The sequence below is a fragment of the Tenrec ecaudatus genome, chromosome 10 (genome assembly GCF_050624435.1).
Source record: "Tenrec ecaudatus isolate mTenEca1 chromosome 10, mTenEca1.hap1, whole genome shotgun sequence".
Lineage (NCBI taxonomy): Eukaryota > Metazoa > Chordata > Mammalia > Afrosoricida > Tenrecidae > Tenrec > Tenrec ecaudatus.
The window spans coordinates 153,944,545-153,959,235 of record NC_134539.1 but is presented as its reverse complement, the minus strand read 5'-3'; the positions used below and the strand labels follow the sequence as shown (position 1 = coordinate 153,959,235).

General features: G+C 52.6%; 1 protein-coding gene across 2 annotated transcripts in view; it reads left to right on the top strand.

The window, feature by feature from the left end:
• Positions 1–14,691, top strand: part of RNF157 (ring finger protein 157) — a 99,903-nt gene that overhangs the window by 59,235 nt on the left and 25,977 nt on the right. For both annotated transcript variants that reach the window (XM_075562247.1, XM_075562246.1), the window contains exon 3: positions 11,026–11,114. In XM_075562247.1, the coding sequence (XP_075418362.1) occupies positions 11,026–11,114 (89 nt within the window). The remainder of the gene's footprint in view (positions 1–11,025; positions 11,115–14,691) is intronic.

Sequence of the window (14,691 nt, the reverse complement as noted above, 5' to 3'; positions counted from 1 at the left end):
GAGCGTTTGCCCCCTGCCTTTGCCAGCTTCTCTAGCCACCCCCACTCCCTGGCCCGTGGCCCTTTGCTCCATCTTCAAAGCCTGCAGTGTAGCATTACCCTGTCTGCTTTGCTTCAGGTTCTCAGGCTGCTGTCCAAGCCATTGTCTCATTCCCTCCGCAGGTACTCCCAGGAGCCATCTCCCGGCTTCCAGTACTTGTTAAATGCAAAAGTCTTGTGAGTCTGTGTCTCCCACCCCACCCCCACCCCCAGAATTCCAGGCATGGTACAGATGGTGCAGCTGGCCACCAGCTCCTCCAGTGGGATGTACCTCTGACAGCTGCTGCGCTTCCCTACATCTCAGCTCCTCCTGCCTGGCACCCGAACATCTCCCTGTGCACATCCTCTTCTGAAACCCAGGCACCCTCCTCTGTCTGTCTGTCTCTCTCTGGTGGTGCCTTCTATTTAATGGAGGAGCCCTAATGGCATAGAGGTTACGCGTTGGACTGCTAACTGCAAGGTCAGCAGTTCAAATCCACCAGCAACTCCTCGGGAGAAAGATGAGGCCCTCTACTTCTGTAGAGCTACAGTCTTGGGAACCCACAGGGGCAGGTCTACTCTGTCCTGTGGGGCCACTGTGTGGGTCTATTTAATTGCAAGGACAGCTTTCTAGGTAGCAAATATTGTCTCTGGGAGAAGAGAAGTCTGATAGGGATATTTTTTGTGTGTGTGGTAAAATATAGATTACCAAAATGCGCTCTTCCCACTGGTCAGACATAGGCATGTATAGTCCAGGGATGTTGTCACATTCATTGTGCTGTGTGATGTCACCACTAGCCATTTCCCCCACAAAACTATCACCCCAAACAGAAGCCCAGTGCCCTTTAAGCTGTTCAACCCCCACCCCCACCCACTTCCTCCTCCCTTTGTCCTCTGGGAGCCATTGATAAACCTGGGTCTGTGCATTTCCTGCCCCACAGAGTCTGTAAAGGAAATCGTGGAGTATTTGGCCTTTTGAGTCTGGCTTCTTTTACTTAGCCTGATGTTGTCAGGTTTGTCTATATCGTAGCAGGTATTGCAATAAAGAACATCCCATGGTATGTTTACACTGCATTTTGCTAATCCTGCCCTCTGTTGATGGGCATGTGGGCAGTGCCCACCTTCTGATGGTTGGGAGTGGTGCTGCTGTGACCATCTGCAGGTATGTGGGTAGGTGGACTTTGGTTTTCATTCTTCTTGGCATGTACCCAGGAATGGGTCTGCCGGGTCCTACAGTAGCTCTGTGTTTTGCTTTCGTGAGAAGCTGCCAGACTGCCCAGCCGCTGTACCATCTGACATGCCAAGGAAGGATCCGGTCTCTCCACTTCCTCACCAATAATTGTTTCCCACTTTTCCTGGTAATAGCCATCCTAGAGGGTGTGAAAGGGGTCTTTTCCCCTCTTAGCTCTTCTCAAAATTAGCTGGTGTTTGGCCAAATCTTTTGCATCTAAAAACAGTTCCTTCCCAGGAAGGGATTTTGGGAAGCTCAGCATGCTGACTGCTGTGTCCTGCTGGGAGGGAGCTGGGAGCTGAATAGGCTTCCTTTGTCATCACAGCCATGTGACCTATCTGACCTGACATCATAGGGGTATGCAGGGTGCTGCCATGTCTCAGTACTCCCAGACAGTGTCAGTCACCACCAGACAGACCAGGAGACACCTGCTGTGGAGTTGACACTGGCTCCCAGTGCCTCAGCCCATAAGCAGTGGGCAGTCTCTACTACCCCGTGGGCAGTCTCTACTAGAGTGGATGGCCAGGTCTCTGCTCTGGCAGCTCCGCTTGTTGGGTCACACCATCACCTTCCAGTCAGCAGCCAGGTGTTTCCACCACTGTACCAGCAGGGTGCCTTTGATTTTCACAAGAAAGGAGAAACTGGATCCTGGATCAGGGTGATTAGCAGAGCTGTCTGGTCATTAATCAGAAATGGGGTTTTCCGAGGGTTAGCAGGGGCACTCCCTGCCCCTCCTGTCGGGTGAGCTAAGGGAAGTGGCTCCCCACACACACACACTGGGCAACAGAGGGCTTGAAGATTTTTTTTTTAAAGTCAGGGTCATACCTGCTGTTCCACAGCCATGACTTCTGCCCCAATCCTCACGGGGACGATAAACAGACTGCCACTTCAGGTTGGTCTCTTTGGTGACCAAAACCAAGAACAAAGCTCTTTTGTGTTCATGTTCAAGGTCATCTTGTGACAGCCACTCAGTGGTGTCTCCTTAACATCTTGTCGGCTTTTGGGGAGGCTTAGTGGGCATGGTATGGGCACACTTCTAAACTCTGGGGAACAGATACCCTGTGAGTCCCTCCCACCCACCCCACCCCCCACAGCTCCTGTGGACCTCTGAAGCTCAGCGTAGGGCAGACCAGGCGGCAGTCTTCTGGAGATGCTGTTCTGAGGACATGTCCTACAGCTCCACGTCTAACCCTTGCCTCTGGCCAGTCCTGGGCACATGCCATATCTGAGAAGAGGGGCAGGGGAGACAAACAGAATCAGCAGGCATCAGATCAGAGATGGCCAGCATTTAAATGTGAAAGGCCGAAAATCTATACAGGGGAGTGTGTCTGCTCTGCTTGGAAGGAGTGCTTGCTCTGGCCCAGCTGTTGATTTCTGTGGCAACTATCAGCGATTCTTGGGCACAAATATTCTTGCTGCTCATAGTATAAGCGAGTACTTACCTGTTCTTTTAATAAATAGTCTTAAATGATCTCCTTTCTTGTTGGAAGCAGCATTTTGGCATTTGGGCTTTTAGTAAATTTTCCCCTCCTAAGTAAAAAATGACATTAATGAATCTTAACATTTGTGTTTCTTCTGCCCCCCTCCTCGTCTGTATTCTTCCTCTTAGCAGGGCATGCTTGTGCCTCGCGGTGACTCGCTCCCAAAGCCCCCTGCCACCCAGGCCATTCTGATTCACTGCGACCCTCAGAACAGAGTAGACCTGCCCCCAGGGGTGGGGGGTGGGGGTGGGGTTCTGAGACTGCACCTCTTTACAGGAGCACAATCAGTGGGATTGAACTGCTGCCCTTGACTGTGAGCAGCCCGACCCCTAACCCACTGTGCCTCCAGGGCTCTTAGAGGCCAGTTCATTGGTGGTGGTCTGAGGTGGACAAGCCAAAAAGGAAGAAGGCTCCTTGAAGACAAGGGTGGCTGCAGGGCTGGGCAAGGAAGGCATCAGTTAACACTGGGAGATCTGTGTAGCCCGAGAGTGCGCACAGGGCACCGAGCCGGCAAAGCTGGCCACGCATGTGCTCCACGGTCACATGTGAGCTGTGTGGAGAGGATCCGTAATGATGGTGGTGGGCTGTAGAGTCCAGACTGAAATTGAGAAGCAATTGAGCAAGAAACTCAACCGCCATTCAGTAAATTCCATTGACAGGACAGTGGACGCGCCAGCAAGTCCTGTCACGGACAAGAGTCATCATTGGAGGCTGACCTTAGTGTGGGGGAAGCAGGTGATGGACACATTCTCAACGCCCCTTCCTACTAAAAGGCAGCAATAGAGTCGCTATTCAGGGTGAAGCTGACATGCCAAGGGAGCGATTTCAAGCCTCCAGCCTGAAGTCGGCCTCGCCGTGCCCTGTGCCTGGTGAGAGACAGCAGAAAGAGTGGTCATCAAGACCAATTGCGTGCACTCTGAGCGCTGGCAGTTCCACAGTTAACCACCAGATGGCCCTCTGCTGATGCAACTTTTGCATGTGCTACAGAAAACCGTTGCCCTCCTGGATGGGAGCCAGAGAGGAATTTGCTCTGGATATACATGCAGAGCCTTGATTGACAGACCTCCGGGACCACGAAAAGAGTACATCTGGCTGAGCTGGCGCCCCTCTGGTACTCTTCTGGGCTTGGGTTGTTTGAGATTTTAATTATTCTGGGATCTGGGCTTGTTTCAGTACAGACAGAAGCAGCCCAGTTCAGGGTGAGTGCAGCTCCCAGCTTGCAGTACACCTGCTACAGCACCTTTTGCAGATGGAACTAAAGGCAGCTGGCTTGGTTCATCCCTGCCTCCCAGGCCTAGTGCTTGTCCAGGCCGGGCAGGTTCTCACTGAGCGTGTTGAGCAAATCAGGAAACATCTCTGCTCTTTGGAAACAGAGGAGCCATTGCCATATGTTAGAAGCATCATCAGCTACGTGTGCATTTGAACATCTGGGGTGAAAGGTGAGCAGCAGCAACTAGCACATCTGCGGTGGCTGTGACTGCTGTTGGTTCTGGCCTCTTCCTGCCCGAAGTGTCCCTGGCTGTCTTCTGAAGGTACCTCTGGACCTGCTTACCAAAAGGCTCTGCCACGAATGCTTCACAAAGGCTCTGAGAAGAGCCTGGGCACTCTTGTTCACATCTACAAGGAGCGTGCTTCTGAGAGCTTCCACCAGCTTCCAGATCAGTGCTCTGCAAGGACCGCGTAGCTCTCGGCTTCCCTACATGCTGCTCAGCCGCAGAAGAACCTGTAGACCTGCCTTGTCGTTGAAATCAACCTTCTGCTACAGCACAGCCCTGTTGCCGCTTTGCTGTTTGGTTCCGTTGAGTCAGTTCGGACTCACAGAGACGGAGGCTGTATTGGAGCCCGTGGTGGTAGCCACTGGGTCAGTCTGTCTTTTTCACTGACCCTCGGCTTTCTCCAGGACTGGTCCCCCGCTGTCCACGTGCCCTGGGATAGTGAATTACACGAATCTTTTGAGTCTCCGTTTCCTTATCTGCAAATTGGGGTGATTAACCCTGACTTTATCTAACCTAGACATGAGCAGCCTCATGGAGTGCTTCTTGCACCCATGGCACCATGGCTGTAACCAGGGGCTCAGGCATAATAACTGTGAGGAGGCGGTGTTTCTGTCGGGGACACACAGGTGCGCTGTGAATTAGAGCCGCCTTACAATCAACAACAGCAACCACCTGAGAGCCAGGCTGTCTGTGTGTACAAGCTGATGGGGATGGCAGGCGCATCTGTTAGCGCTGTTTCCAGAACAGCCCATTGTTGTCCTCAGTAAACTTCTCCCTGCACTCGCTTTCCACACGTGGCCCCCACAGTGCTTTCATTGCAACGATTACCCAGATTTTACGCTAATAAAAAGGGTTTGTGGGGGCAGCTTTCACTGGCTAGATGACTAGATCGGGGGCCCTGAGCCTGCCTTGTCTGTCATAAAGATGCTGCCCTATCAGTCTGGTCCATAAGCCGGTGGGAAGACCACCTGTCATTCTGTGTCCGTTAGTCTTTGCCTAAAGCCTGTCTTTACAGTGGAAAAATGGAAGTTAATTCCTGAAGCTGCATGTGGGTACCTTGTATGAGACTGTTGAGAGACCACTCCCCCCCAAGGAGTGCCAGGGGGAAGGCCTTGTTCCAGGAGCCCAGGACCAGTGCCATGGGTGGCGTCTAAGGGCCACTCAGTCCACCTCAATGAACGGCCCGTGCGTCTGCCTGTGCACCATGGAGAGAAAAGGCTTCCTCTGCTCGTCCCTGTCACCACCCACTCGCCAGTGTGGTACGTAGTATGCCCGAGGGCAAGAGAATGCCACTCGCAGCTCTTCAAGAGCCAGTAGAAACTCTGGGTGTGGCCTGAGAGACCGGCAATTCATGCTGAGTATAGTCTCTGTTTCTTTGTAGGACATGAACGGCAGTCTGTCCTGGTGTCACCCTGATTAGCCTGGAGATGACATGATTCTGCTTTCCTTTCTCACTCACCCGTCTTCATTTGAGCTAGGCTTTGGTTTGACTGGAGGGAAAGACCTCTTTTCCCTTATATATCACTCAGTGACCACCCACCCTAACATGCCACCAGTGCCCTCGGGAGGGACTGCAGGCCACTGAGAACACTAAGGAATAAAGAGTACGCAGAGTCAGGTTTGTGCTTTCCGATCTGGTCGTAACCAGCACTACAGTCCTCAGAAGTCCGCTTCCGAACTAGGACGAAATGCCTGTGACCGTCTTAGCAAAGGAAAGAGAGGGAGGGAGGATGGCTTCAGCCCTCAACTTTGCTTCCTGATACCTGTGAGACTTTGGGCCCCTTCACTGAACGAACCCCTGACCCTCAGTGTCCTTATCTGCAAAATGGGAACAGCCATCTCGGTCTCAAGGGCTTGACATGTGATAGTGTCTGTAAGGGCCCCGCGTGGTACCTGACACATGGAAGGCCCTCCGTGAAAGGCGTTGCAAGCAGGATCAGTAAGAAGCAGTGAGCCCGGAGCAGAGGGATGCGCTGGGCTCTGGTGGAGGTGAAGATACTTTCTACTCCATGCCCTCTGGTTCCCTTTTTAGCCAGAACAAATGCCACCTCCTCTATGAAGCCTCCGGGGACCTCAACCCACGCGATCTCTTCCTTGATTTTTACAAACGAGCACAGTATTACAGCACTAGTGGTCGTGTCGGGTAAGCGTTGGACTTTTAACCAACCACAAGGTCAGAGGTTCAAATCCACCAGTGGCTCCACGGGAGAAAGTTGAGACTGTCTGCTCCCATAAGATTGATAGCTTGGACACCTCTGTGAGGGTCGCGATGCGTCAGAATTGGCTCGATGGCTGCAGGCTTGGTTTTCCTTTTGATTGGAGAGGCACAGCTCTTTGTGCGGCCACGTTGTCCGCTTTATCACGCAGGTCCTGAAGGAGCTCTCTCCTGGTCCCTAGCCCTAAGCATCGCGGCAGGTTCTCATTGGATAAGTGTAGCGCCACCAACATGAGCGCTGTGATTTCCGTGAGGAAGTAAGATCAGATTTTCAATGGTTTCCTTTTTTTTTCTTTCGGGGGGCTTATAGCATATAGGAGTTAAGTAGCCCTGGGAGTGCAGTGAGTTCAGTCTGAGGCTGTTAGCCCAAAGGTCAGTGGTTCAAACCCACCAGCTGCCCCGTGGGACCCAGGTGTGGCAGTGAGATGTGGCGGTCTTGCTTCAGCCTTGGAAACTCTAAAACAGCCCTCCTCTATCCTGTGGGGTTGCGGTGAGTCAGAAGCCCCTCTGAGCCAGTGATTGGTAAAGTGCAGGAGTGGATTCACTCTGCTGCAGACGAACTCCCACAGAAACCAGGGCAGGGAGCCTGTTGATACTTTCTGGGAGCTGAGTAACTTACTCTTTGTTGCTGTAAATCTGTTGTTCAATCGATTCCGACGCATAGCTACTTGCAGGAGAGAGCAGAACCTGTCCCATGGGGTTCAAGGCCATCATCTTTCTCCCATGGAGCAGCCGGTGAGTTCAGGCCACCGCTTCCCCCACTGCACCCCCAGGCTCCGTTCACTGCGTGGTTAGCATCAAATGCGAGGTGGCATTCAAACACGGGGTTGAAAAGTGCCGCTTTGTTTCTTTCATTTTCTTTGTGCTTGTTTCTTTCTCCCGCCACCCGCCCCAAGGGGGTCGAGGAAGAACTCAAGAGTTGTGGATAATTCCTAAGTCCCTGTACAGACGAAAATGAATAACTTCACTACTCCAGAAAAAAAAATGTTAATCCCCCCGTCATTTATTTTGGCTTTAGGATACACGAGCGTTTGTGGCAGATTTACCTCCCTAATTACTTTTTGCTTAAGCTTACTTGAAAATCGTTTTCAATTCCTTTGGTATGACAGCTCAGGAAAGCGGGAGGGCAGCGAAATGGGCCAACAGCTGGGATCTGAACTTGGGTGTTCGTTTGCCTAAGTTACTGCCCCCGGCCCACTGCTAAGAGGAAAACAGGCCTGAAATCCGCTTTCTGGAGAATAATTGGGCAAAATGTATTTAGAAGTCTTAAAAATATTTGTTCTTTGATCCAGTAATTCTACCTTTAGGAATTTGCCTTAAGGAACTCTTCACCCAGGGTAGGCACAAGGGTTCGCCACCACACTGATATAAGAAAAGAAGAAGGTTGAGCAAACTGTGAACTGCCCAACAAGTGAGCAAGAATGGAGGGGGGGAGGGGGCTTGAAGCCCTGAACAACAGAGACTCGAGTGAAGCGGTGTAACCTGCCACTGAGTGCAGACTTGAAAAACGTTTGCCGTGTCTTGCTAAGTGAAGAAGAAACTGTAAAATAGTATAGACAGTGGGATATATAAGGTATAGGTAGATAGCCCATTGCCATTAAGCCAATGCCAACTCATAGTGACCCTGTGAGACAGAGTAGAGCTGCCCACGTGGGTTTCCTGTGCTGGAATCTTTACGGATGAGGAGTATCATTGCTGATGTCAGATGAACCTTGATTGAAAGCAGAGAATATCAGAAAGATCCTTACCTGTTTTTTACTGACTACACATAAGAATCTTGAAAGGACCATGGGCTGCCAGGCCAACAAGTCTGTCTTGAAAGAAATACAGCTAAATTCTTCCTTAGAGGCCAGGATGGCGAGACTTCATCTCGCATACTTTGGACGTGTTATCAAGAGAGATCAGTCCTTGGAAAAGGACATGGTGCTTGGTAGAGGGTCCTCGGAAAAGAGGAAGATGAGGATGGGTTAGCACGGTGACTGTAACCATGGGCTCAAAGATGCGACAGTGCTGAGGCTGGTGCCGGATGAGACAGGGTTGCGTTCTGTTGCACATAAGGGTGCTATGAGTAGGAGCCAACGTGATGGAACCTAACAGCCACAAGATGCGAGGTGTTTGACCATGTGACTCATAACAAATTACAAATAATATTGGGAATATAGGAATTCCAGATACTTGGCTGTGCTTTTGTGGAACCTGTAAACAGACCGAGAGTGAGTTGGTGCAGCAGAACAAGGGGGTACTGTGTGGCTGATGGCCAGGAAAGGTGTGCCCGTGGGGTTGTGTCCTTTCACTGTAGTCAGTCGGTCTGTGTGCTGAGCAAGCCATCTGAGAAGCTCCACTGTAGGACACAGCCTTGCGTGCTGAAAGTCAAGAAGGCTTGAAGCACTTACTGATGATCAAAGACTGCCGTATGTGCTTATGTAGAAGCCGAGTTTTCAGCACACTTTTTGTGGTAAAATTAGGTGCCTCGGGTGATACTCGAGTCGGCTTATACTCGAGTATGTACGGTATTCATAGCCTTCCGTGTGGAACACTTTGGCATGAAAACACCCTCACAACTGGACCATAAGTGAGACCACGGTAAAAGGAAGAAAAAATGTTGACATTGGCAAGGATTTAGTTTTACCTGATTCATCACCAATGTCACATGATTGGGCCATGTGGTCCAGAGAGACCAGACCCTGGAGAAGGACAGCGTGCTTAGCAAAGGGGAGGACGCTGGAGAAAGGGAAGCCCTGGACGAGCTAGATTGACACAATGGCTCAAACATAAAGACTTGGAGGATGGCGCGGGACGAGGGAGGCAGTGTTGCAGGGGCAGAGTCGGAGCCAACTGAACAGCGCCTCGCCACAACGGTCTTTATGGAAGCTGCCCTGGTGGCGCAGTGGTTGGGTCTTCAGCTGCTAACTGTGGGCAGTGCCAACTCAGCCACCTGCGGAAACAGCACATGGCAGTTTGCTTCTGTAAAGGTGGTTGTCAACGTGAGGTGCCACCCAGCCTGTTCCCACATGCCACCACCTCTGTGCAGAGAACAAAACCCTGCCTGCCAGGCACCATCCTCACAACTACCAGCCACCGTTCCAACTCCCGGGCCAACTCGCCACCCAGCATGATGCCCTTCCCCAGGGAGTGGCCCTACCCGGTAACGTGTCCACAGTCAGGCAACAGCCTCACAAACCCTCTAGGGAAGTTCTGCTACATCCCAAAGGGCTGCTATGGGGCTGAATCACCCCACGGCAATGGGCTCAGGGTTTTGGTTGGAGTCTGTACACGAGAGATGGGCACATCTATATCACCCATGAAGCATTGTTGTGTTTGAACCACTAACCTTAGAGATAGCAACTAAGCACTTGTCCACTGTGGCCAGAGGCTCCCTGGTGGGTAGATGCATAAAGGAGGTCCAGCAGGGCTGCATCCCGCAGTGTGAGCGTGGAACCGTGGCCGCCCCGTGGGTGTTTGCTCAAGTGCTCCCTGGGATACGCATTGCTTTTACAATGGGAAGATGTCGCTGTGGTTTTCAGAACTTTTGCTTCTTTTACCCTATCAGGGAGAGAGGGAGCTGCTGGTATGTAACCCCCAGAAGGTGGGTGATCTGAATGCCAAGGGTCTAGACAGAGTGTGTTTTCTTCAGGGTCACACTCCTGTGTGGAAATTACCCGCAATCGTACTGACTTGCATGAGGTCGGATGGGCCAGAGGCCACCTTATGTCTCTGTCGTACCTTCACTGCTCTCAGCAGAGCCCTGCGGAGACAAGTCTGACTAAACAGTTCCGCTTCTTGCCACCAGCACTCCAGAGGCAGGCTCTTCCGGAGCTAGTAGTTCCACAGTGTGACAAGAACTTGTCGATTTTAATACATACACGTGACGTAGTGTCACAATTATGTAGTACCCAAGTCACATTCTAACTGACCACACTGGGAACACTTTTCATCACCATTTGGCTCCTGAAAGGAGCCCTGGTGGCACTGACAGGTAAGCATTAAATTGCCAACCACAAGGTCGGCCTTTCAAACCCCCAGCCCCTCCATGGGAGGAGATGAGGCTGTCTCCTCCTGTACAAGTGTACAGCCTGCGAAACCCTTTACAGGGTTGCTCGGAGCCGCCATCAACTGTTTTCCCTTTTATTTACCATCTCATTACCGTGCGCATGGAAGTCCAAGTCCACGGTCTGAGCAGCGTTAGAGAGTGCATGGGGACTGACTGTGCGTGCATGTGTGTGTGTGTGAGAGAGAGAGAGAGAAAGAGAGAGAGAGACCGACCGACTGACCCCAGGATTCCTGAGACACCAGGAGGCCAGACTGAAAGCTTGCTGGCATAACCCTTCGGTGTTGGGAACGTCCGTGGCCACTCTTTATTATGATGAGGTTGTAGACAGAAAGCTGCCCATCATGGGAAGAGCAGACCAGTCTGGCTCTGGCTCTTTGGAGCCATGTCGATGCCCAGCTGTGCTGCCAGCAATGACCTGGATGGAGCACATTCACTCAGTGTGTCTGGTCTCTGCCACCACTACCACCCCTACCACCCCACCCCCAAGCTCTGTCACACACCACACTGACAGCCTGCCTGCTGTTTCTGTCACAGTTTCCTTATGCTGCCCCGCCGCCCCAGGAGCCGGTGAAGACTCTGAGGAGCCTGATCAACATCCGGAAGGACACACTAAGACTAGTCAAGTAAGCTGGCCACCACCATGTCCTCAGTGACCACCTGGCTCCTGTGTCGTCGTCTCCCTCCCGGGGGTGGGCACTACAATCCAGTCGTGGCATGAAGAGCAGGGCAGCCTGGAGGGACCCTGAGGGGGCGGATTGGGCAAGGTCACTGGTAGACATGGTGCCTAGAGCCTACCATAGGTGGGTCTCTCGTGCTTGTTCAGTGCACACTTTCCTCATTAATGTCTCTTTAATGCAGTGCCCATCCTCTGAGGCACGAGGATGATGGCCAGGTTGGTGGTTCATTCATTATCATTACATTAGCCATCATTTATACTGGTCATCTTCATGTTCTACTGCCAAGCATATAATTTTTAAACAAGTGCCCCCAGCCCCTCAGAGGGTATAATATATAAATGGATATCCACCCCCCCAGAGAGTGTAATATATAATCAGATGCCCAGGTTTGGGGTGTACTAAGCTCCCTGGTTTCCATGGAGACAGATTTGGTTCCCCCAGTTTGTCCAGGAGGATAGGACGGCGGCTCAGAGGCCATCTTACCACAACAACCCCATGGACGGCAGAACGAAACATTGCCTGCTCCTCCCCTATCCTCACAGTTAGGGTGTTTGAGCCACTGTGTCCATCCATCTGGCAGAGGGCCTTCCTCTTTGTCGCTGGCCCTCCACTTTACCCCGACTCAGGGAGCGGGCTGATCTGACAACACGTCCAAAGTGTATGAGATGGAGTCTCCTCACCCTGGCTCCTGTAAAGGGGCACTTTGGGTGCACTTCTTATAAGAAGTGGCTTGGTGTGAGTCAGCCCTCTTGGCATTAGAAAGTTTATGTCCCTCTTTTAGAGTACATGTTACTCTGATAATTTTATTGAGAGCTGAGTCACATGTCATACAATTTCAGAGACAATTCAGTGGCTTCAAGCTTATCCATAGAGCTGTAAAAGCAGTTGTTACTACTCTTTACTGTTAGGCCATTTTCTCTCTGTCTCCCTCTCTCTCTAACATACACACACACACACACACACACACACACACACACACACACACACACAGCCCTAGGCAGCCTTTGTCTCCATGGTCTCTCTCTGATGAGCCATTAGATTTTGTCTGCCCCTGAATGTTCTTCTGCCCCCCACCACCAGCAGCTTGCCATTCTTCCCTCCGCTGACCAGTCGGAGCAAAGGACCCCAGGACACCTACCAATTTGTAGCCTCATGGGCGGTCCCCAGGAGCTGATGACGCAGGTGGAGTGAGGCCTTGAGAGCCTGCCTGGACCAAACCTGTGCGGCCATGGTTCTGCCACAGAGGAGCGGCCGTGTCGGGCCTGGGACTAGATCAGAAGGCAGGAGGCCAGTTGGCTGCTTCCCAGCCTCTCTCCCTATCCCCCCTCACCCCCCCAGTACTCATTCAAACTGTCACTGAGCATCAGTGTCTCCTTTGGAAAATGGTTTTCATCAGCCTGACCCCCTGGCACTATATTCACAGTAAGGCCAGCCCCAGGGGAGAGAAACCGTGCTCACCAGGTTCACCAAAAAGGCCTGGCTTGGTGTTTCTGAGCTGATGGGGAGGGAGGACTTCCAGACTGAGATGGAGGACTGAACATGTCACAATCCAGCTCCAAGCCTGGCAGAGCATTTTAAAAGTCTTGGCTCCTGCATGAGGAGCAGCAGTGAGCAGCCTTCCAAGCCTGTAGCAGTTGGTGAGTGTTACATGGCTCTGCAGACCTGAGCACCAAGCTGGCAACAGAAAAAGCTGGGTACCAACTGGTTTACGCAGAGACAGCCCCAGAGGCCCAGGACTGGCTGTGCCGGGGCAAGTCTATGGAGGAGGCAGTAGCTCTCTGCCTTCCATACTGCAAAGCCAGACCCCACGCTAGCAGAGGAGCCCCACCCCAGTAGCCTCTGGCCTTGGGGGACTGGGCTCAGCTGAGGGTCAGACTCAGAAGGGAAGAAGGAAGGAATCCAGGCCTCCTTGGTGGCACAGCCTCCTGCTGGCCTCCCTACCTTTCTCCACTCCCAGAATGCCAGCAGTCAGGCCTCTGCCAGAACAGAGGAAGACATTGCTCTGGGGGATTCTGGGGGATTCTGGCCATTCAAGGGAGCAACCCACAGGAATGACCTCACACTCCCTCCACAAGCAGCTCAGCCAGACCAAGCCTCAGGGAAGCTCGATGTCCCCCAGGCCCACTGTGCCCCAGCTCTCAACCTGCTCAGGTCTCTCCATGGTGAGCAGCGCTCAGTGAGCAGGTGAGGACTGCCTGAAGCAGAACCAAGGAGCCCCCACCCCCACCCCCGCCCCAAGAGGAAGAGGGATGCTGTCCCTGGATTTCCTGGACACAACGGCACACAGCATCTCAGACACACCACGGGCTTTCACAAATGAAGAGCGTAGCAGCAGAAGGGACAGACGGTGGGCACAGACAGTGGAGCAGAGCAGCAGAGAGAAGGAAGCGGCAGGGAAAGGTTAGGTCACATTGAGGGCAGGCGTGGCAGCTCCAGTCCCTGGGTGTCGTTCTCGGAAGACAGTCATCTGTAACCTGCACAATTGATGCAAAGGGCACATGCTTCTCAGTGGGGATTTAGTGGACGCTGGAGGGGCGAGTCCTGCCAAGGCAAAGCTGTCAGCAGTGGGAGCTGCGCCCCTTGAGAGCAGCACCGGGGGCCAAGGAAGAGCGAGTGGGGCCATGCTTTCATGGGGCTCCTCCCAGGGCTTCTCACGGCGAGGCCTGTTCTCACCACACTTCCCAGGAAGGGCGAGAGTACGCGAGGACAGTAGAAGTCTCAGCATCGTCCCCTTGACCCTGGTGTTCCATGTCCCATGAGTCATTTAGGCGAGTGTTGACTTGGGGGAATATTTCATTTCCTCTTTTTTAAAAGTCTAGTATGATATGGCTTGAATCCAAACTCAAAGTGTTTCTTTTTTTCAAAAAAACAAAAATGCTCTCCGAAGTATCTCCCCTCAGCAGCACCCCCTGACAGGAAGTCAGTGGACTTGTGCTGCCCGCCCCCCCAAAGGAACAAGTTGCCGGAGACAGAGAGAGACGTGAACTTCAGGACAAGCAGAGCTCTCCAGAAGCAGCCCCCCAGCCAGGCGGCGGGGAAGGGAGCCTGGAAGGTGTCAGGCTGCAGGCCCAGAGGCTCTGGAGCCCCCTGGTCTGGACCATGGAGTGAAGGGAGCACCTGGCACATCCAGCGTGGTCTGAAGCAGGGATAATCTGTAGACCACTGGGCCAGGGAAGTTGGAGAGAAGGGAGAGCACGAGAAGGCGGTGTTAGCGGAGCGGGAAGGAAAGTGAGCCAGCTAGCTTCTGGCTGCGCCAAGACTAAGGCTTCCTCCTCACAGCCACAGCAAGGCGCAGCTCAGGTCACGACACTGGGGTAGGGGCAGGGGACAGGGAGAAAGGCTTGTTTGCGTAGTAGGAAATCAAGATAAGAGCCTAAAACTGAAAAATCAGTTGGTAACTTGAGCCTGTTATGTAGAACCATGCAGGTAAATGCCAGAGCCATTGGCTGGCAGAGGTCAAAGGGGCCTCCTCTTGGAGGGGAGGTGGGAGGAGAGAGCTGCTGATTTGGTAGCAGGCCTGTGG